This window comes from Myotis daubentonii, chromosome X, assembly GCF_963259705.1.
Source record: "Myotis daubentonii chromosome X, mMyoDau2.1, whole genome shotgun sequence".
Lineage (NCBI taxonomy): Eukaryota > Metazoa > Chordata > Mammalia > Chiroptera > Vespertilionidae > Myotis > Myotis daubentonii.
Window position 1 is genome coordinate 100,940,640 of NC_081861.1, and position 24,158 is coordinate 100,964,797.

At 43.4% G+C, this 24,158-nt stretch overlaps 1 protein-coding gene across 1 annotated transcript; it reads right to left on the minus strand.

Annotated features, from left to right (window-relative positions):
- Nucleotides 1-2,696: 2,696 nt before the first annotated feature.
- On the minus strand, nt 2,697-3,923 carry LOC132224952 (Y-box-binding protein 1-like). Its single transcript, XM_059680139.1, has one exon. It carries the CDS (start codon nt 3,921-3,923, stop codon nt 2,697-2,699), a length of 1,227 nt encoding a protein of 408 aa, XP_059536122.1.
- Between the last annotated feature and the right edge of the window lie 20,235 nt (nt 3,924-24,158).

The window sequence follows — 24,158 nt, forward strand, 5'->3', positions numbered from 1 at the left end:
TGCCCCCAACTGCTCTCCCCTGCCGTCCTGATCACCCCTAACTGCCTCTACCTCAGCCCCCAACACCATGGCTTTGTCCGGAAGGAAGTCGGACATCTGGAAGATGGCCGGTGGAACTGGTATAATTAGCATATTACTCTTTTATTGGTATAGCTAGATTATATAGGATAGGATTGCTTAAATGGGCAGGGGAGCATTTTTCAGCAGGAGGAGATGCTCTTGGCAGACGAAAATACATAATCCCTATGTCTGGACTGATAGCCAGCCATATGCACTATATTGCCAAGCCGGTCATTAAAAAATTGAACCGCTTTCTTCCACCTTACACCAAACAGCTGTTGCCCTTAAAACCCTTCCTCACCCCCCACCTTACGTTCTGCCTTCTCAGTTCACCCAGATTAGGTTCTGGTTGGTCGGTCTCTATGCCAGTCAGCATCAAAAGCTCCACCTCCTAGGCATCCATTGGCTCCTCAGAGTTCACCCAGATTTGGTTCTGATTGGTCGGTTTCTATGTCAGTCAGCACCTCCAGGCTTATGATGGGAGGGACGGGGCTGATCAACTGCTGCCACGGAGGCTGCTTCTCTCTCCGGGCTTCTCTCCAGGCCTGATCTGCAGCCCCCTCAGCAGTCAGCACTGAGTCACCGACCCTGCAGTGGCAGCAGTCAGTGCTTGGTCACTGCGGCAACTCAGCACTGACTGCAGGACTGACTCCAGGTGTTTGGTTGTCCGTTTGGTCGTTTTGGACGTTACGGACCCTGACTCTTTATATATATATAGATAAAAGGCTAATTTGCAAATTGTCCCCTCAGGAGTTTGACTGACCGGGAGTTCGACCGCTTGCTATGACATGCGCTGACCATCAGGGGGCGGTGCGGAATGAAGGAAGGCCCCAGCCGGCAGCCAGCAGCTGGGGGAAGGAAGGCCCTGGCTGGCAGCTGGAAGATCCCTGATCGACCCTAATTGCAGGCTAGGCCTAGGGACCCTACTCGTGCATGAATTTCATGCACTGGGCATCTAGTTAGGATATAATTGACATTTAAAATAATGTAAGCTTAAGATGTATCATGTGATGATTTGATGCATGTATTTACTCTGAAATGTTTACCAAGATAAGGATAATTAACACATCTGACAGCTCACACAATTACCATTTTTTTGTTGATGTCATGTTGAGAACACTGAAGCTGTACTCTCATTGCAACTTTCCAGTATACCGAGGAATATCTTTAACTAAGTCATCATGCTGTAGATTAGGTACCTTTTGACCAACATCTCCCCATTTCTCCCACCCTCTAGCCCAGCCGTGGGCAAACTTCGGCCCGCGGGCCAGATCCGGTCCGTTTGAAATGAATAAAACTAAAAAAAAAAAGACCGTACCCTTTTATGTAATGATGTTTACTTTGAATTTATATTAGTTCACACAAACACTCCATCCATGCTTTTGTTCCGGCCCTCCGGTCCAGTTTAAGAACCCATTGTGGCCCTCGAGTCAAAAAGTTTGCCCACCCCTGCTCTAGCCACTCACGGTCCATTTCCTTTTAAATTCTTAAACGGTATTAGGTCAAATCCACAGAAAGACAAAAATACAGAGGAAGCAAATTCTGTTTTCAGAGAGCCAAATTGTCTTGCTTGTCATGATGTTTTGCTCAGTTTTTCCGTGTTTTGCCTCAGAGAGTACCTAAGCATTAAGTGTGGCTAGGTGGACTGACCCTCCAGACTTACTGCTCAAATGCAGGGTGGGAAGGGGTGGAGAAAAAGATAGTGATGGGGCCATTTCTAATCCTTTAGACCAGTGATGGCAAACCTATGACATGCGTGTCAGAGGTGACACGCGAACTCATTTTTTTTCGTTGAATTTTCTTTGTTAAATGGCATTTAAACATATAAAATAAATATCAAAAATATAAATCTTTGTTTTACTATGGTTGCAAAGATCAAAAAATGTCTATATGTGACACGGCACCAGAGTTATGTTAGGGTTTTTCAAAACGCTGACATGCCGAGCTCAAAAGGTTTGCCATCACTGCTTTAGACTATCCCGAGAAGTTCAATCCATAAGCTCAGAATTAGTCTTAAGTTATGACTTGTAAAAAGAGTGACAGGTATGATGTTTGCTAAAATTGGTTCTGATAAAAGGACTGAAAGGACTGTCTCAGTGTAGGTATGTGCTGGCAGGCTTTTAAAAAAAAACAGACAACGGCGATAACAGATAAGATGAACATGAAATGATTTATTGAGGAAATGACCATTCAGGTAAGTAATATGACACAATGTCAGATAATCTTCAATATCAGATCATCTTTGTTTTTGCATTAGAAAGAATATTTTTAGGTGCTCCATGTAATTCACCAGGGGATGTAGAATCATAGTTGTGATCCTGGTCAGATATTTTAAAAGAATGGATACAGAGGGGTGAGTGTGTGTGTGTGTGTGTGTGTGTGTGTGGTGGGGGTGTGTGTGTGTGGGGGGTGTGTGCGTGTGTGCACAGAAACTGCCAAGGCAGATGATAAGAGGGAGTTCAGAAATATACAGATCTTGTCGTTTATCTTGAGACCTTGGGGAAGGGCTGTGTCTTTCTGTCAGGGCATAAATCTAACAGTCAATATGGATGTTTGACTGTGTCGCGCCCAAGGGCACCTCAAGAGGACATCACCTGCAGCCCAGGCCAGGGAGTCCCTGGGAGGGGGCAGGAGTGTCACTGGGCCTGTGCAGCAGAGGTGGCATCTGCAACTGCGGCGTCCTCCTCTGAGGTGCTGCTCTGATTGTCAATGCAAGCGGGTTTTCCAGCAGGGTCCTTCCTGGTGGTGTCGTTGTCGTCCTCTCCTCCTTCAGGGCTGTGGTCCTGGGCACCAGGCAGCTGCTGCTGGCGGTGGAGGGGGTTGTTGGGGCCGCAGGCTGCAGAGCCAGCATCGCTCCCGCTCTCCTTGTTTTCTGCCTCCAGCTGCTCAGAGGACTTTGGCCCAGGGGCCATGCCTCGGCCCCTAGGGCGACTCAAGCGGTAGCTGGGGCCAGGCCCACGGCGTGGTGGTGAGCCCTCGGGCGTGGCGGGCGTGGCGGGCGTGGCGGGCGTGGCAGCTGGTGTAGACCCAGGCAGCTGGGCGTCCCGTGGTGGGCTGCTGGCGGGAGCGAAGGCCAAAGGGCGGCGGGTCACAACCAGGGCCCTGCGGAAGGGCGGAAAGCGCCTCAGCCTTTGGTCTTGGGGGAGGCCGTGCAGGTGCAGGCGGCGCCTCTGGCCCTGGGCGAAGGCGAAGTCTTCTCTGCTGCCCTGGTAGTCGTAGTCATAGTAGCCGTAGTGGTCGTAGTAGTCGTAGTAGTGGTAGCAGCCGTAGTAGTCGTAGTAGTAGTAGTCGTCGTAGTTGCAGTGGTAGTCATAGTCGTAGCCATAGAAGTCCCCCTCAGGGCCCCTGGCGCTGCGATGCTGTGGCACGCGATGGCCGGTGTGGAAGCCATGGCGGAAGCGGGGTCGTCGGTTCGCCGCAAAGCGGCTGCCCTCCACTGGGGCGCCGCCTGGCCCGGTCACGTTCGCAGCCTCGATGCCCTGCTTGCCCTGCACCACGTCGAACTCCACGGTCTCGCCTTCCCCCACGCTGCGTTGGAACTTGTGGGGGTTGTTCCGGGTGATGGCCGTGTGGTGAACGAACACGTCTTCCTGGGTGTCGTGCCTGCTGATGAAACCGTACCCGTGCTTTACATTGAACCACTTGACCGATCCACTCACCCTCTTGGCGATCACTTGCTTGGGCGCCTTTTCCCTGGTGCCGGCTGCCACGGTGGCCTCGGGGACGGAGTTTTCGCAGAGGTGGCTGGTGACTAGGGCCTGGACAGAATCTCCGCCTCCCAAGGACGACAGATCTTTCTTCCTGGCTTGGGGGGAGTCGGAGGCGGCCACCTCCGTGAGGGTGGCCTCTCCTGCCTCACTCATGAGGCCTTCCTTTCTCGCTCCTAGAGTCCCAGGGAAATCTGCTCCTAAGTAGCTGGGCAGGGGGTGGGGGGCGGGGTGGGGGTGGGGGTGGGGGTGGGGGTGGTAATGGAGGTGGGAGCCTTGCTCTGGGAGGGTCTGGGTCAGCGCTGAGGACTCTCCTGCTGCTTGGCGGTGAGGCTCTTGGGAGAGGTCTGTGGCGTCTCCGTCTCCTAGGAAACAGGACCCGGATGAACCTGGCTGCACGGGTGACGTCTCAGTGGGGCTCCAGGCCCGCCTCTAGCCAGGGGGCGGGGCATATGAGCTCTGCCATGTGCTCCTGGCGCCCAGTTCACAGCGCCTCTTGGTTGGTCCCTAGTACAGAAGGAGCACGCAGAGCTCTAGAGAGTGGTCTTCCTAAAGACCCTCTTGCTTGCTTGAGTGGACGTGGAGAGAGGACCCACCTTACATCCCTCTCCCTTGGCTGGGGAGCTCCACAGCCTTCTAAGGGCACTCCCTACGCACTCTCTGGCAAAACCCCGGTCCTCTTCCAACCCCTTCTGGGCCCGCTATGTCAGTGTGACATTTTGTATAATTCCAGAGAACCGCATTTTGTGTAAATGGCAACACATGAAATGAGCGCCCAATCAAAGAAGCCCACTGTTTCATTTTGTTGCCGCTGCTGTTGTTTGTTTTCCTGCAGAAGGGCAGAGGAAACCTGCCAGGGCTACAACTCTACCACTGACAAGACATCAAACTGGTGCTAGTTTTCTTAAGCAGGGACTCTGAGTAGGAACACCTTTGTAGCTAGAATATTCTGAAAACCCTGATGGAACTCTGTGTTCTTGCCTACACAAAGCAAAGGATCACACAGAGTAAAACAGAGTTCAGGCAATTCTTCCTTGGGTTTAAATGCAGATACAAACTTTTATTTTTTTAAATATATTTTATTGATTTTTTACAGAGAGGAAGGGAGAAGGATAGAGAGTTAGAAACATTGATGAGAGAGAAACATTGATCAGCTGCCTCCTGCACACCTCCCACTGGGGATGTGCCCGCGACCAAGGTACATGCCCTTGACCGGAATCAAACCTGGGACCTTTCAGTCTGAAGGCCGACACTCTATCCCCTGAGACAAACCAGTTAGGGCAGATACAAACTTTTTTATTTTCCAAATAGCTGCCTCATCTTCATCCTGAATTGGGCTTCTGATTTAATTATGTAGAAACCCTCATACTTCAGCCTAACTTCAGGATCTTCTATATGGGAACTTCGTGATGCTGACTGTGATGGAGCCCTGTCCCTGCCTGAGTGCTCTGCTGCACTTCATCTCATTATGGCAGGGAAGACCCAGGGAAGGATGGCTATCCACTGCCCAAGGGCCTCCTTCCAACTCTGCAGCCAGAGTGCCTGCAAGCAGGCTTCCCAAAGCCTCCGTGGGAGTGACATTATTCCGAACCCATGTCAGCGGAGGATACTGTGCTACGGTACAGCTAGCTTTCTGAAATATAGCCTTTCCCAGGTGAGGGCAGAGCACGCTGAAATAGTAGATTGCAACTGATCATAAAACTCAGGTTTCTTTTATTGACAAGAAAAATAAGCCATGTTGTCCTGCCATTTGAGAGTTTAGAGAAACCTCTCCCATGTTGTGCATTTGATCGTTATCACAACCCACTCTATAAGGAAGTGGGACTGGTAATGTTTTTGCTTCCATTTGACAGATGAGGGACGGGGGCCCAGAAACAGGAAGTTGCTTGCTTACGTTCAAATATTTAGTATTGGGTAGACCCTTAAACTTGTCTCATATAAGTTTCACTCCAGGTTCAGGTCTCTTTCCCCCACATCTCACTGGTCTTCATGTACAGTTCTGTCACCTATTTCATCAGATGTCAGAGACCAGTGACCTATTTCAGAGAGGTAATGGTCTCATACAACCCAGCAGGGAACCAAAGAAATGCCTCTTGCATGGCTGACCTATCTCCTCTGTGTCCAGACTCCGGGGCCCGTCACTCTCCCAGAGCAAAAATTGCCTTCATATCAATTAACCAGTACCCCCTCCCTCTCCTCCTTGCACACACACACACACACACACACACTACTCTGCCTACAGCCCAACAGAGAGCAAACCCTACTTACTATGCACCCAGGGACCATTTCTTCACCATGCTGATGTAATAGAAAATGGAAGAAAGGGTCTTGATTTTTATTTCACTCTTTAAAACAAACAAACAAACAAAAACAACACTTCTTTAGGCATCATCTCTAATTGTTTTCACAGCTAGAGTTAGAGCAGCAGGCTAATGGCAGTATCCTCACATGACAGAGTAAGCCAGGGCAGCAGGGCAGGGAGCAGCTAAGTGACCTAACCAAGGACACCCACATAATAAGTGCAGAGCTAGAATGATACCTCTGGACCTGAAGGCCCTCTGATTCCTAGTCCACTGTTCCCTCCATGGCCCCATGAGGACACTTCTATGATGCCGTTAATAGTTCTTTCATATACAAACTTGTATATATTTATATAATGTTTTTTATTGATGAGAGAGAGAGACAGAAAAGGAAGAGAGAGAGAGATAGAGAGAGAGAGGGAGAGGGAGAGAGAGAGAGAGAGAGAGAGAGAGAGCGAGAGAGAGAAGACATTGAGACATCGCTGTGAGAAAGAAACTTCCACCAGCTGCCTTCTGCATGGCACCTACTGCGGATCTCGAGCCCACAACCCAAGCATGTGCCCTGACCTGGGACCAAACTGGGGAGCTTTGGTGCATGGGAGGACATCCAACCTAGTGAGCTACACTGGCCAGGGCAACAGCTATTTTTACATGTCCCGATAACTCTCCTTGCTGCTTCCCACATTTGCCGTGCCCATTCCCATCTCTGTGCCTGTGTTCCCTTTTTCCTCATTCTCTTAGGAATACTTTTTCTTCTCTCTTCCATCTGTGTAATTCTTACTCGCCCTTCCAGGCCCAGTTTTGCAATCCCCTGCCACCCCCATTCCAAATGCACCAGTCCACCTCCTTGTCTTTCTTCTGCCCTTTCTAGTTGCACTTATGGCCTATGATTAATGGCTACTCTGCTTTCCTATATGTAAGGTTTTCTGTCTCATTATTATTCCCAACTGAATTCTAAGGGCACTAATGATTGATTATTTTCCCCCTCTCAGTTTCCTTTCCAGGTAACATGGTGCCTGGGACAGGGCTGGCCGTATAAATGGCCACCGCATATGTGCCCTTGTGCATTAAACCTATGCCTCTTTTTCATCCTTGAATTCCTTACAGGTGCTAGCACATTGCCAGGCACATTGCCAGCCACAACATAAATTCACTGAGTTGGACTGACTATGTCCTCTTGAGTATCCTGTTGTTTTCATGATAGACAGGAAAGTGCTTTGGAGCCATCATGGAGATCAGTTGAGCCTTCTTGATTTGGGTGTATTTTATGCAAGAAGTAAGGCATTGTGAAAAATTAATATGATATGAATTGCTCGTTTGAGCTTATGGTTTAATTTACTGAGCCCATTGTATTATTTTTATTGAAATCATCAGGTTCTGTTTATCTCTTTTTCTTTATTTTGCACTTCATCCATCCTGTGAAGGATATTGTTTTAGTTTTATTATTTAAGAGCTGGAGGTTAATTCAGGTCGAAGGTATACTGTCTGATCCATGGGCTTATCACTTAAAACTAAAATATCTGCTGCTTCAGCCACAAAATGGGGCTGAAACCAAGACAGCACAGTCCGTCTAGGGTAGGCTCATGATGAAAGGTAATAAATCACATTGTCTAAGCTAAAGAGTAAACAAATTGGCAGTCTTATGAGAGGATGAAAATGCTTCAGGGCCTCTTTTCTTACCAGTTCACTGGTGGTTCCAGGTTGAAAGGTCAAATGGGCTAAAGGGAAAGAAGAAACTTATCCATCTGGCTCCTGTAACCACACCATCCATTCCAGGCTCTCTTGAGTGCTGCTCACAGTCCAAGGCAACACAAAGCTAACATAATACAGACAGAAATAATAAAAGGGGATCTGGAACATGCAACTGAGAATGCCTACCCTTGCCCCATGCCCTGCAAGTGACACAGGGTGACTCCAGGGATACTATGAATGTCAATAAGTGGTTTAAAATATGGGAAGGGTTGCAATTTTCAGTGCACTCACAGCTGAGGTTTGGGGAGCTAAACACCATTTGAAAGAGGTAGAATCTTAATTCAGAGGGTCTGGGTTTGACCCCTGGAATGGGCTAATGTTGTCTGGTTAGCCTTGAGCAAGTCACGTCGCCTTCCTGAGATGTGGTCTTGCATGTAAAAATAAAATGTAAATGCTTTCCTTATCTAGTTCATAGAGTTGTGGTGGCAATTACATAGAATACTTTATGTGAAGGAAAAATTATGTAAACCATAAGCCGAGAACACCTTTCCATACAATACTCTGTGTTAAAAAGAAAAAGAGATAAAAAGGGAATGAAATAGAAAAGACTGAAAGAAAGTGTGATGGTTAATTTTATGTGCCATTTTGGCTGGGCCATGGTGCCTAGGTATGTGAGTAAACATTATTATGGGTGATTCTGTGTGGGTGCTTTTGGATGAGAATAAGTTTTCAATCCATGGACTTGAGGTAAATTGCCATGTATAATGAGGATGGGCCTTATCCAATCTAGTGAAAGCCAGAACAGAACAAAAAAAAAATATCTCTCCTGAGCAAGAAGGAATTCTGCTGCAGATGACCTATGGACTTGATCTGCAACACTGGCTCTTCTCTGTCTCCATCTTAACGACCTTTGGATTTAAACTGCAACCTTGGCTCTCTCTTCAGTAGCTAGTCTGTGAGCACATCCTATAGATTTTGAACTTGCCAGTCTCCATAATCATATGAGCCAATTCCTTGAAATAGATCTCTCTCTCTCTCTCTCTCTCTCTCTCTCTCTCTCTCTCTCTCTCCCTTTACACACACACACACACACACACACACACACACACACACACACACACACTCGTACGTGTTATTGGTTCTGCTTCTCTGAGAACTGACTCATGCGAACTTTGGCACTAGGGCTGTTTCTAAAGAACAGAATCTTAAGAATGAATTTTCTGAATTGGTTCCAGATTTAGCTCTCAAATCTGAATATATTTGAAAGCACTAATGACTGTATCTCCAGCAGTAAATTTGCACCCTGAGAGTCCATGGTGTGATGTGGCAATAGAGATACACATAGTCTCATCATTGGATACTCTTAAGCAAATACTTATAAGATGCAAGGAACTGAGTGACCATGTATATGATACCTTCAAACATTCTTGTCAAACTCAAGAATATCATGGGAATATCTGGTTGCTCCTAATGACACTGAACAAAGTGAGAAAGGAAAAAGATGAGCTCAGCGATTTCAATTCCCTGCTGAAACACTGCATAAAAGACCTAAAGACTTCTGTTTGCCCAGTTTTCTGTAGCCTGGAGGCTGAGTTTGCTGAAAACAAATTGCAGAATCTCATTGTGGGTGGCTAAATTAATTACAATGCGAATTGGATTCCCAACCTCACTGTGTATCTGCCACGAAAGTGAAGGCATTGAATGGGAAGGAATGGGATCCTGAATGCTGGGATGGGAATATGTGGGAAGACAGTGATGAACCTGGGAACAGCGAGCCCCTAAATACTCATGAGTCATCTTCACCAGTGGAAGCAGCCTCTCCAAACCCTGTAGAAGTAGCCTCCTCACCCTAGTCTGAGGAAATGAACCCTGAATTGCCAGAGCAAAGTGTAATGACCTCCCCTGAGGAAATGTCCTTGAAAGACACTGCTGATGCTCCACAGGTCCCCCTCCTCCTCCCCTCATGCTTCTACATCTAAAACAAGACTCAAGTCTCGCCAGGCCTCTTAGGGTGAGGGAAAAGGGTAACCCATGAGAAGGTGTGCTGTACTCCCAAAGAGCTACTAGAATTTTCTAATTTATACAGACATAAGTAGGGAGGGCATGGGTGGGCTTGGATGTTAAAGGTGTAGGAAAACAGTGGAAGGAACATAAGTTTGGACCAAGGTGACTTTACTGACCCACTAAGCAGAGATTCTGCATTTATTGTTGCAGCTTGGAGAGTTTTAAAAGATTCTAAGAGTTGGTTTGGATGGTCAGCTAACACATGGCCCAAAATGTGGCCAACAGCAAGTAAACTAGAAATGACCTTGGTTTACTGTAGAACAGTGGTTCTCAACCTTCTGGCCCTTTAAATACAATTCCTCATGTTGTGACCCAACCATAAAATTATTTTCATTGCTACTTCATAATGGTAATGTTGCTACTGTTATGAATCGCAATGTGAATATCTGATATTTAGGATGGTCTTAGGTGACTCCTGTGAAAGGGTCGTTCCACAGCCAAAGGGGCCGGGACCCACAGGTTGAGAACCCCTGCTGTAGAAGAAGGATTTAGAGGCTTGGGGACATTGGAGTATTAAAGTGCACTTGTTATTTAAAACCTGCTCACCTGCCCTGGCAGGGTCCTCAGGACACACCTTTCACCACAGCTGTGAGAAATGAATGTATGAGGGGAGCCCCAGCATCCTTGAAGAGCTCCAAGATCGCTCTTCTCTATAGATGAGAACTTACAGTTGGAATTGCAGCCACTGAACTGGGAACCTAAAGGCAATGGGAGCAAACTGTATCTCCAGGTAGCAGGAGCCAAGTGCTGTCACCCAACCTCCAAAGGTAAGGCAGGCATGGTTACCATAATGGCCAGCAGAGTCAAAGCAGAATCAGAATAGTCGGGCACCCAGAATCCTATTGGACCTGAGGCAAGTCTTTTCACTTTTCTCCATATAAACTAAGAAGTTCAGTTGATGATTACACTATTTCATCCATCTCTAAAACTGAATGAATCCCTGGTCTGTAGTATAAGTCTATAGTTGCAGTTGTTTAAATGAATTAGATATATAATTTCCATGATTTTACATGGAATTTCTAAATGTTTTACACATATAGGAGTATATATATATATATATATATATATATATATATATATATATATATAGATAGATAGATAGATATATTTGTAATTTGTAAGTTAATCAGTTGTAATGAGTGATCACTGCTCTGACTAATAACTGAAATTTTGTAACAGAGAGGCACTCTGGGTTATCCAACTTCGTTGCCCTTTCCTTTCATACACACCCCTCTCCAAGGGACAAATACCAATGTGATATTTTGATGTGATAAAGTCCCTGCTCCTACTCTTCTGTAATCTCTATCTCCTGCCTCTCCTAACTCCCTCCAGTCCCCAGGCAACCACTGACTTCTGTCAATATATATTAGCTAGCATTTTCTAGAATTTCACATAAATTCAATCAAAGAGTACATACTCATTTTTTGACTTCTGACCCTCAGCATACTGAGATCCGTTAATGTAGCATGTATCAAAAGTTCATTCCCTTTTACTGCTACATATTCCATTATATGGAAATAGCACAGTTTGCTTATCCATTTGTGGGTGGACATTAGAGATGTTTCATTATTTGTTATTACAAATATACCTTCTTCTCTGAACATTAATATAGAAGCCTCTGTTTGTACATAGGCTTTCCTTTCTCTTGGGTAAATTCCTAGCACTAAGAATGTTTGGATCATATGATATGCTTAATAGTTTAAGAATCTACCTGCTATGATCTTAATGTTTGTTTCCCCCATGGATTCATATTTCAAAACCCGAATGCCCAATGTGTTGGTATTAGGAAGTGGGGCCTTTGGGGAGCCATTAGGTCATGATAGGGAAGCCCTCAGGAATGCCATTAATAGCCTTGTAAAAGAGGGCCCAGAGAACTAGCTCACCCCTCCCTCAGGTGAGATCACAAGGAGAAGGCACTTGGTACCAAACAGGAAGAAGGCCTTCACCGAACCATGACCATGCTAACTCCTTTATATTGGACTAGAGGCCCGGTGCATGAAATTTATGCATGGGTAGGGTCCCTAGGCCTGGCCAGCGATCAGGGCCAATCTGTGGGGTGACTGGAGGGGTGATCGGGGGAGGGGGGGCGCTGGCTGGCACCCGCCTTGCCTGGCCTGGAGCCTAAGGGCTGGGGGCAGCTCCTGCATTAAGCATCTGCCCCCTGGTGGTCAGTGCACCATCATAGCCACTGGTTGTTCTGCCATTCCGTTGATTTGCATATTAGGCTTTTATTATATAGGATTTTCTGGCCTTCAGAACTGTGGGAAATACATTTCTGTTATCGGCCACCCAGTCTGTGTTATTTTGTTTATAGCAGCATGAATGGACTAAGACAAATCACTACACATTTTTCTAATGTACTTGTACCATTTGGCAACCCCACCAGCAGTATATCCAAGTTCTAGTTCCTCCACATCCTTGACAGCACAATTATTTTAAAATTTCAGTTTTTCAAATTATCACACTGCAAAATGTAGGTTTTGTACTTTTTGCATAAAGTTATATGAAGTTTAACAAACATATAGATTCATGTAACCACCAGCAAAATCAAGATACAGAACTGCACCATTACAACTACCTTAGCCCCAAATCTTGGCAGCCAGTAACCTATTCTCCATAAATATAATAATTTTATTTTGAGAATATATCTAAGTGAAATTATGTCTACCTTGTGATCTGTCCAAGTTGTCTCATGCATCAATAAATAGTTCATTCAATTTAAATGTACGAATACACCATGGTTTCTTTTAGTTTCATTGTTATTAAATCTGATTTTTCTTTTCTTTTCCTTTTTTAAAAAATCTTTATTGCTGAGAGTATCACCGATGCCCATCCTTTTTCACCCATTGTCCCCCTCAATCTAGTTCCCGCCCCACACCAGGCCTTTGCCACTTTATTGTTTGTGTCCATAGGTAACGCACATATGCATGTAAGATCTTTGTTTAATCTCTTCCCACTCACGCCCCGCACCTCTCTTCCCTCTGAGTAAATGTTATTTTCCAATTATAGTTTACATTCACTGTTATTTTGTATTAGTTTTAGGCATACAGCATGGTGGTTAGACAATCATATACTTTACTGAGTGGTCCCCACCACACAGCTGGCACCAAACGTAGTTATTACAATATTATTGACTATATTCCCTATGGTGTACTTTACATCCCCATGACTATTTTGCAACTACCCACCTGTACGTCTCAATCACCCACCTATTCTACCTAGTCCCTCAAACCCCTGACCATCTGGCAACCATCAGTCTTTTCTCTATATCTATGAATCTGTTTTTGTTTTGTTTGTTTATGTTGTTATTTAGATTCCACCTATAAATGAAATCATATGCTATTATCTTTCTCTGACTGACTTATTTCACTTAGCACAATACCCTCTAGGGCCATCCATGCTGTCAAAAATACTATGATTTAATTTTTTTTAATGACTGAGTGGTACTCCATTGTGTAATGTATCATAGCTTTTAAATCCACTCTTCTACTAATGGGCACTTGGGTTGCTTTCATATCTTATCTGCTGCAGTAAACTCAGGGGTGTGTACATTCTTTCAAATTAGTGTTTTGGGTTTCTTTGGACACATACACAGATGTGGAATTGCTGGGTTGGTCATTTTGAGGTACCTCCATACTATTTTCTTTTTTTTTTTTTTATTAATATATTTTATTGATTTTTTTTTCAGAGAGGAAGGGAGAAGGATAGTTAGAAACATTGATGAGAGAGAAACATCGATCAGCTGCCTCCTGCACCCCTCCTACTGGGGATATGCCCGCAAGCAAGGTACATGCCCTAGACCGGAATCGAACCTGGAACCCTTCAGTCCACAGGCCGATGCTCTATCCACTGAGTCAAACTGGTCAGGGCTCCATTCTATTTTCTATAGTGACTGCAATGGTCTGCATTCCCAGCAACAATGCACTAGGATTCCCTTTTCTCCACATCCTCACCATCACGTATAGTTTATTGATCTATTGATGATAGCCATTCTGACAATTGTGAGTTGATATCTCATTGTGATTTTAATTTGCATTTCTCTGATGATTAGTGACATTTAGCATCTTTTCATATGTCTGTTGGCCATAAATATGTCCTCTTTGGAGAACTGTTTATTCAGATCATCTGCCTTTTTTTTTTATTGGATTTTTAGTTTATTTGATGTTGAGCTGCATGAGTTCTTTATAAATTTTGTATATTAACACCTTATCGGGTATATCATTGACAAATATTTCATCCATTAAGTAGGCTGTCTTTTTGTGTGTTTTTTTAATTTTTCCTTTGCTGTGCCAAAACTTTTTCATTTGAAGCAGTCCCATTTGTTTATTTTTCTATCATTTTCTCACCCAATAATTTATATCAGAAGAAAATTGTGAGAAAACTCTAAGAGATTATACTCTATGTAGGCTTATAAGGGATTTATGATTTAGAGTCTTACATTCAATTTTTAAATCCATTTTGAGTTTATTCTTTTTTCATTCTTGTATATGGTTTTAGAAGATGATCTAGTTTCATTTATTTAGCGATCTGTCCAGTTTTATCCATACCATATATTGAATGAACTGTATTTACCCCATTGCACTTTCTGGCCTACTTTCATATATTAATTGACCACTTAGGCATGCATTTATTTCTGGGCTCTCTATATACCTCCACTGGTCTATATATCTGTTATTATGCCAGCACCATGCTGCTTTGTTCACCATATAGTCTTAAAGTATAGTTTGATATCAGGTAGCATGATAACTCCAACTTTGCTCTTATTTCTCAAGACTGCTGTGGCTATTCAGGCAGTTTTGTGATACCATATAAGTATTTGGATTATTTGTTTTAGTTCTCTGAAAAACATCATTTTGTTTTGATAGGAATTGCATTGAATGTACAGATTGCTTAGACTATTGACATTTTAATGATGTTTAATCTTCCTAACCGGGAGCATGGTCTATCTTCCATTTATTTGTATCTGCTTCAATTTCTTTCTTCAGTGTGTTATAGTTTTTTGAGTACAGGTCTTTTAATTCCTAGGATAAATTTCTTCCTAGTTATAATATTTTTTATGCAGTTGTAAATGGAATTGTTCTCTTAGTTTCTCTTTGTAGTAGTTCACAATTAAATATAAATACAACTGATTTATAAATATTTTTATCTTGCTGTTTTACTGAATTTATCTGTTTTAGTAGGCTTTTGGTGAAATCTTTAGGTTTCTCTGTATAAGATATCATACCATGTGCAAATAATGGCGCTTTTACTTTTTTCTTTCCAATTTAGATGCCTTTTATTTTTTCTTCTTGTTTGATCCCTGTGCCTAGGACTTCCAGCACTATGTTGCATAAGAGTGCTAAAAGTGGGCATCCCTATCTTGTCCCTGACCTTAATGGAAAAGCTTTTAGTTCTTCCCCATTGAATATGACATTAGCTGAGGGTTTGTCGTATAAGTCCTTTATTTTGTTGAGTTATGCTCCCTCTATTCCCATTTTGCTGATAGGTTTGATCATAAATGGGTGCTGTATTTTGTCAAATGCTTTTTTTGTAACTCTTGGTATGATCATCTGATTTTTAACTTTCATTTTGTTTATTTGATATATCACGTTCATTGATCTGCAGCTATTGAGCCAACCTTGTATCCCAAAGATAAATCCCACTTGGTCATGGTGTATGATTTTTTGAAATGCATTGCTGAACTTGGTTTGCTAATATTTTTGTTGAGAATTTTTGAATCTATATTTTCAGGGACATTGGCCAATCATGTTCTTTGTAGTGTCTTTATCTGTTTTGGATTAGGATAAGGCTCATTTTGTAAAATCACCTTGGAAGCAGTTTTTTTTTCCTTTTGAATTTTTGGACTAGTTTGAGATTGATAGGTGTTGGTTCTTCTTTGGATGTTTTGTAAAAGTCGTCTCTGAAGACCTCAGGTCCAGGACTTTTGTTGGTTGGTAGATTGTTTTTATTAGTGCTTTGATTTTGTTGGTTACAATCAGTCTGTTTAGATTGTCTGTTTCTTCTTGATTCAATCTAAGAAGATTGTATGTTTCTAGGAATTTATGTATTTCTTAAATTGTACATTTTGTTGGCATGTACTTGGTCACAATATTTTCTTATAATTCTTTGTATTTCTGTGGTGTCCACTATTACTTTATTTCTGATTTTATTTACTGGCACATCTCTCTTTTTCTGATGAGTCTGGTTAAAGTTTTCTCAATCTTCTTTATCTTTTAAAGAACAAGCTCTTGGATTCATTGTTCTTTGGTGTTTGTTTGTTTTTTTTGGACTGTATTTTATTTTTGCTGTGACCTTTATTATTTCCTTCCTCTGGTTCACTTTGGGTTTATTGTTTATTTTTTCCCATTTCTTCAGATGTAACATTAGATTGTTTAGTTGGAATTTTTCTTATTTCTCGAGGTAGGCCTGTAGTGCTAAGAATTTCCCTCTCAGGACTGTTTTTGCTATATCTTATACATTTTTTGTTGTGTTATTTTTTACATTTGTGTCAAGGTAGCTTTTGATCTTTTTTCCCTTGTGGCCTAACATGTGGTCTATCTAAGACATTATTCCATGTGCACTTGAAAATCCTATCTAATAAAAGAGAAACATGGTAATTGGCGTACGACCGATACCCTTTTCATTGGCTAATCAGCGAGATATGCAAATTAACTGTCAGCCAAGATGGCGGCCGGCAGCCAGGCAGCTTGAAACTAACATGAGGCTTGGTTGCCCCAGTGACGGAGGAAACCAGCGTTCCCCGCCTGCCGCTGCCTCTGAGCGGGCAGTTTAAGAAACTCTGTAACAAATACGCCCAACTTCAGCCAGCAGATTTGCAACATTGTAAGCAAAGGCCAGAAACCTACTTTCAGCCTAGGCCTAAGAGCTGGAGCCAAGCCTCAAGCTAAAGCTGGCACAGAATTAAAAAAAAAAAAAAAAAAAAGGAAAAAAGGAGCGTTTGGGAGTTCAGTCACCCCCAGCCTGAAAACAGCCCTCAGCCCCTCACCCAGACTGGCCAGGCACCCCAGTGGGGACCCCCACCCTGATCCAGGACACCCTTCAGGGCAAACCAGCTGGCCCCACCCGTGCACCAGGCCTCAATCCTATATAGTAAAAGGGTAATATGCCTCCCAGCACTGGGATCAGCGGAGCCGTGAGGCCTCCCGGCACTGGAATCAGCATGACAGGGGGCAGCAACCAAACCCCCTGATCGCCCTGCGGCTCTGTGTGTGACAGGGGGCGGGGCCACAACCTCCCTATCCACCCTGCTCTGTGCCTGATAGGGGGGAGCTCCCCCCCCACGGGCCCTGCTCTGTGTGTGACGGGGTAGAGCCATAACCTCTCCCTCGGCCCTGCCCTGAGTGTGAGAGTGGCGGCGCCCCAACCCCCTGATCCGCCCTGCTCTGTGGGTGATAGAGGGCAGCACCCCAACCCCCTGATGGGCCCTGCTCTGTGCGTGACAGGGTACAGAGCCCCAACCCCCCTGATGGGCCCTGCTCTGTGTGTGACAGGGGGTTGCTCCACAACCTCCCCATCGACCCTGCCTTGAGTGTGACAGGGGGCGGCGCCCCAACTCCCCAATCAGCCCTGCTCTGAGCCCGACCAGGGGCTGCACCTAGGGATTGGGCCTGCCCTCTGCCACCCGGGAGCAGGCCTAAGCCAGCAGGTCGTTATCTCCCGAGGGGTCCCAGACTGCTAGAGGGCACAGGCCGGGCTGAGGGACCCCCCTCCCCCCCCCCCCCCGAGTGCACAAATTTTTGTGCACCGGGCCTCTAGTAATATATAATCTGCTGCTTTGGCATGAAATGTTCTTAAAATATCAATTAAATCAATCTGGTCTAGTGTAAGGCCGCTCTATCCTTTTTGATTTTGACCCTGGGAGATCTATTTAGTGATGTCAATAGAATGTTAAAGTCCCCTAATATGACTGTGTTACTGTTGATCTCTTCCTTTATGGCCATCAGGATTTGGTTTATATATTTAGGTGGTCCTATGTTGGGTGCATAAATATTTACAAGGATTATAATATCTTGCTTCATTCATCCCTTTATCAACACGTTAGTGTTTTTTGTCCATTATAGCATTTTTTGGAAAGTCTACTTTGTCATATATAAATATTACAACCCAAACTTATTTTTCATTTCCATTTGCATGAAATATCTCTTTCCACCCCTTTACCTTCAGTCTCTATGTGCCTTTCAATCTGAACGGGGTCTCTTCTAGACTGTATATGAATTGGTAGTGTTTTCTTATCCATTCTTATCCATCCCCTATGTCTTTGAGGGAGCATTTAACCCATTTACATTGGAAGTGCTTTTTGATAGGTACATGTTTATTGCCATTTTATGGTACAAATTTTTGTTCCTCTTTCTATTTTTCTTTCTCCTTAAAAAATTTCTTTAACATTTCTTGTAATACTGGTTTGGAGGTTATGAACTCTAGCTTTTTCGTGTCTGGGAAGCTCTTTATCTCTCCTTCCATTTTCAATAAGAGTCTTCCTGGGTAGCACAGTCTTGGTTACAGGCCCTTGCTTTTCATTATTTTGAATATTTCATACCTATTTTCTCTCCCTGAAAGGTTTCTGTTGAGAAATCTGCTGATAGTCTTATGGGAGCTGCTCTGTAGATAACTGTCTTTTACTTGCTGCTTTGAAGATTCTCTCCTTGTTTTTAAACTTTGCCATTTTATTATCATGTGTCTTGATGTTGGCCACTTTTGTTTCATCTCGTTTGGGACTCTCTGTCCCCCTGGACTTGTGTACCTATTTCCTTCAGCAGGTTAAGAAAGCTTTCAGTCATCATTTCTTGAAATAGATTCTCAATTCCTTGCTTTCTCTCTTCTCATTCTGGTACCCCAATGATACAGATATTGTCATACTTGATGTTGTCTCAGAGGACCCTTAAACGATCCTCATTTTTTTAAAAAAAAAAAATCTTATTTCTTTTAGCTGCTTTGATGGCATATTTTCTGCTACCTTGTCTTCTAAATCACTGATTCATATAATCTGATGTTGATCCTGTCTAGTGTATTTTTCATTTCAGATATTGCATTCTTCGTTTCTGACTGGTTCTTTTTCAATTCTTTTTATGGTCTTTTTAATGCTTACTATCACTTTGTTGACTTCCATTCTTTCCCTAAGTTCCTTGAGCATCCTTACAGCCATTGTCTTGAACTCTGTGTCTGGAAGGTTAATTGCCTCCATTTCATTTAGTTCTTTTTCTGGGTATTTCTCCTATTTGACATTCAGGGCATGTTTCTTGGTCTCCACATCTTGCCTGCCTCTCTCTGTCTCTGTGTATTAGATAGATCTGCTACAGCTCCCATTTCTGATAGGGTGGCCTTTTATAATAGGTGTTCTGTGGGTTTCACCAGTGCAGTCTCCTTAATCACTTCAATTAGGTGCTCCAGGAGTATTCATGTGTTGCTTATGTGAGTCTTACAGTTGTAACTGCATCTTGATGACTGTTGGCCTATAAGGTTGGCTGGCTGTGAGAACTGACCCAAATCACAGTGTGTGAGCTGCTTTGTGAGTACTGATCACATGAAGCAGAATTTGCCTCAGCAGGGTCTGGTGTCTGCCAAGATCTCTCTTTGGGTATGCTGCTGGTGGAGCTAATTGGGTTGTGCTCTAATGTGGTCTGAAAGCCATCACTTGGTATGATTTTGATTTTTAGGGGCCTCTTGGGAGGGACTCTGGTGCAAGTCAATGTCAGAAGCTGACTATGACAGGCCCTGGGCTACCTGTTAGCGGCTGTAAAGTGATCCACTGTTTGTGGCTGCTTCTCCTGGGTCTGGATCGGCTTGGGAAGTGCCAAGCTGCATACCGAGGATGACTTTCAACTGGGGAAGGTTCAGCAAAAGTGCCCTGGGATTTGCCTCCACCTCCAGGCTGGCTGTTAGGCTCAGTCACTTAAAAAGCCTCTGGCAATATGTGAGTTGCATGAGGTAGGTTATCATTGAATCACCAGGTAGGGGCGAGTATTGTTCACAAACTTGATAGAAATTCGAACTTAGTACCAGTTCTAGGTCTGAGTCCACTCTGCAAAATCTCAGGATACACCAAGGCCAACACCCACCTCCCTGGGGCCCATGGCCCTTTGAGATGGGAAGTCATTAGGTTGAAGCCGGTAGAGTTCATCTAGCTAAAACAAAATAACATTTGTTTGTGTGTGTGTGTGTGGGGGGGGGCTCTGCATGGGAAGTATGTCATCAGTTGGTGTGTGTGTGTGGGGGGGAAAATGGCTCACTCTAGAACCACAAAGCTCAGTCTTTCCTTGTGCATCTCTGCTACCCAGAGTCTGCCAGGACCACCTCAGGAGCCTTCCAGGAAAACTGCACCATGGGCCCCAAATGGCCCCAGCTAACTGATTCCTCCACAGAGTGTTAGCTTGGTGGGGCAGGGCCACAGGGAGTCAGTAGGATGGGCCTAATGTATTGCTCAAGTCTGATGATGTGTGGAAGGCAATGCTTGACCAAGCAAAAATGGCATCTGTGAGCAGTGTTAGAGAAGGACTAGGCCAGTGATGGTGAACCTTTTGAGCTTGGCATGTCAGCATTTTGAAAAACCCTAACTTAACTCTGGTGCCGTGTCACACATAGAAATTTTTTGATATTTGCAACCATAGTAAAACAAAGATTTATATTTTTGACATTTATATTATATATTTAAATGCCATTTAACAAAGAAAAATCAACCAAAAAAATGAGTTCGCGTGTCATAGGTTCGCCATCACTGGACTAGTCACAGTGACATTGGCTTCTGTCCCTCTAGCTTTCTCCTCAAAACCACATAATCTAATGTCTCCCTTTATGAGTTCATTCTGCCCTGAGTTGCTGTCTCTCTGACAGAGCCCAGGGTGAATGGCCAGAAATGAGATTTTGTTTGCTGACCTTTAAGAGGACACCTAGGTTTCTAGCCATCTCCTGTCTCACCCTGACAGGCAGAATCCTTGCTTATATCCACAGCCAGATGTTATGTGAGCTCCTCTCCCTGGTGCTGGTGCTGGAGACTGGGGAGCCCGGTATGGAGTTGAGACCCCTGGCTCCAAAGGGATGCCCTTTGCAGCTGAGACATCACTCTGGATTCTCCACTGCTGTACATGGGAGTGAGGCCAGCACTTTTTGTGTCTTTGCCCTTTATACCAGTATGGACATGGCTTCTTCTGTGAATCCTTGGTCATAAGATGTTTGCTCAGCTAGTGTTCAGTTGATCGTTCAGGTTGATTGTTCTATAATTTAGTTGTAATTCTACTTTGGTCCTGGGAAGAAGTGAGTGTAATTTCCACCTACTCTGCCATTATTTTGCATCCTCCTGTATTTCCATTTTCTAACTCCTCCCTACTGCAACCAACATCACCAACTGACTTTGAGGTTATCCCTATATTCAGAAGATGAAGGAAGGGTAAAAATTCAGTTGGGTCCACTGATTAAAAAACAGAATAGTCTAACAGAACTCTTTGCACTGCTATAAAAGTTCTATATTTGTGCTGTACACACTTCTCTATCCACTATTCACGTGCAACTATTGAGCATTTCCAATGTGGTTATTGAGACTGAGAGAAGGAATGTTCAATTTTATTTGTTTTTTTTAAATAATTTACATAGTTGCATATTAGTAGATATCATATTAGAGGTCTCCAGAGAGGAAGTTTCCTTTTCTGCTGGTGGACCATTCTCAAACACATGCCTTCACCAAAACATGCTCTATGTGACTGTTTGAGATTTTTAATGCACTTACAGCTACAGGTTCAGCATAAAATTCCACATACTTCAAACATGCTTATCAAAACCATCAGTTGCTTGTAGCTTCTTATTTTTACCATTTCCTTGTTTTTAATTTTTAAATACAGTGGGGCCTTGACTTACGAGTGTCCCGACTAACGAGTTTTTCGAGATATGAGCCATCTCTCAGCTGATTTTTTGCTTTGAGTTGCGAGCTAAAATTCGGGTTATGAGCCAGCTTCAGATACCCCACCGCTAGTTGGCGCAGCGAACGTCACAGTGAACGCCACAACATCAGCCCAGCATCACGTGTCTCACTCGTTCACTTTTTGATTTGACATATGAGTAATTTGAGTTACGAGCTCCGTCACGGAATGAATTAAACTTGTAAGTCAAGGCCCCACTGTAATTGACAGGTATCACCAATGTAATGTGGTGTGCTTAAGTGATGATTACTTCTCAGAAAATTAAGGTTCTTTAAGATATTTGAATCTTAGCATCAATTTGCCCAGATTGTTTCCACCCTCTCCACTGTGTTCTATTACCTTTCTCACAGGCCTTAAACCAAATTTGATAGTTAAATTTTGCTACAATATGAAGTGACTTCATGCTTTAGTGTCTAATCAAGGGAAATAATCATATCAATCGGTGTGGAAAATGTGTTCACAGTCTAAACCAAACTTTCACCTGAATTGTTAGAATAAATAAATCCCAAATAGTGTTCATAGATCAATTTGATATTTATTTTCTAAAATATGAGGTAAATTTCAGTTCTCTTGCCTAGTAAAAAAGTGCTGCCCAACTTTAGAACATGATGCACAAATATTCCTCTGCCCCTGATATATTTCTTTATAAAATATTTATTGTTGTGAGTATTACAGATGTCCCCACTTTCCCCCCATTGCCTTCCTCCACCTGGTTCCAGCCCCACCCTAGGCCTTCACCACAATATTGTCTGTGCCCCTAAGTAATGCATATATACATACTAGTTTTTTTGGTTAATCTCTTCCCACCCCCACCCCTTCCCTCTGAGATTCGTCAGTCTATTTCATGTTTCCATGACTCTGATTCTATTTTATTCATCAGATTATTTTGTTCTTTAGTTTCCTTGTTTGTTTATTTTGATTTTTGGGTTCAATTGTTTTAGATATGTATTTATTGTGATTTTATTGTTCATATTTTTTATCTTTATCTTTTCCCCTTGTTCTTCTTCTTCCCCTTGTTGTTTTTCTTCTCTTCCTTCAACTCCTCCCCTTCCTTCTTCTTTTCTTCTTCCTCTTCTTAAAGAATACCCTTCAACATTTCATGTCATACTGGTTGGTGGTGATGAACTCCTTTAGCTTTTTCTTGACTGTGAAGCTCTTTATCGGATCTTCAATTCTAAATAATAGCTTTGCTGGGTAAAGTAATATTGGTTGTAGGTCCTTGCTATTCATCACTTTGAATATTTCTTGACACTACCTTCTGGAAAGTAAAGTTTCTGTTGAGAAATAAGCTGACATTTATAGTGGGTTTTCCATTGTAGGTAACTAAGTGCTTTTCCCTTATTGCTTTTAAGATCTACTCTTTGTATTTAAACTTTGGCAGTTTCATTATGATGTGTCTTGCTGTGGGTGTCTTTGATTTCCTCTTGATTGGCTCTCTGGGATTCATGGATTTGTAAGTCTATTTCTTTCAACGGGTAAGAGAAGATTTCTGTCATCATTTATTCAAATAGGTTTCAATATCTTGCTCTCTCTCTTCTCCTTCTGGCACCCCCATAATGTGAATGTTCATATGCTTGCAGTCCTAGAGACTTCTTATACTATCTTCATATTTCTGGTTCTCTGATTGAGTGATTTTTTTTAACCCTGTCCACTAATTCACTGATTTGATCCTCAGCTTCCTCTAATCTGCTGTGAATTCCTTCCTGTGTGTTATTTGTGCTATGTCATTCTTTATTTGTTTACAGAGTTACTATATCTTTTCTCATGTTGTTGAGCATCTTTACCATCATTACTCTGAACTCTATATCAGATAAATTTCTTACTTCCTTTTCATTTATTTATTCTTCTGGATAATTCTCTTGTTCTTTCATTTGGGGGTTGTTCCTTTGTCTCCTCATTTTGGTTGCCTGTTTAGGTTTGTGACTATGTATTAGGTAGCTCTGCTATGCCTCTCAATCTCTAGTGCAGGACAGTGTCAAATGCTGTTTCTGATTAGTTAGATCAAGCAAAGACTCAAAGCCTCCAAAGGCCACCTCTGCCTATAGACTGATAGGATCCCATCTTGAATTGCCCTCAGGCAATTGCCCACAGGTTTGGTGATATCTTTTTCAACAGGGTGGGGCAATTTCTTCTGCCTGGAGGCTAATTGTTATACTCATTCTCTTAATGGGCCTCAGAAACTCTGCACTGCAGGGCAAGGTGTTTTTTAATAGGGTGGGTCAACTGTCTTCTCCTCAGGCAAAGCTGCCTGTATACCAAATGTCTGCATGAGGAAGATGACCTCCACAGCATGCTGGAATGACTCAATACAGGGAGCTGCGGTGTCTGCCTTCTGAGCTTTAATCCCAGATCCTCTGATCCTGGATTCTGCTCACACAGCTCCAGTGCACTCTGCCCTCCCTCTGCCAGAGCACAAGGTGAGTGGCTCC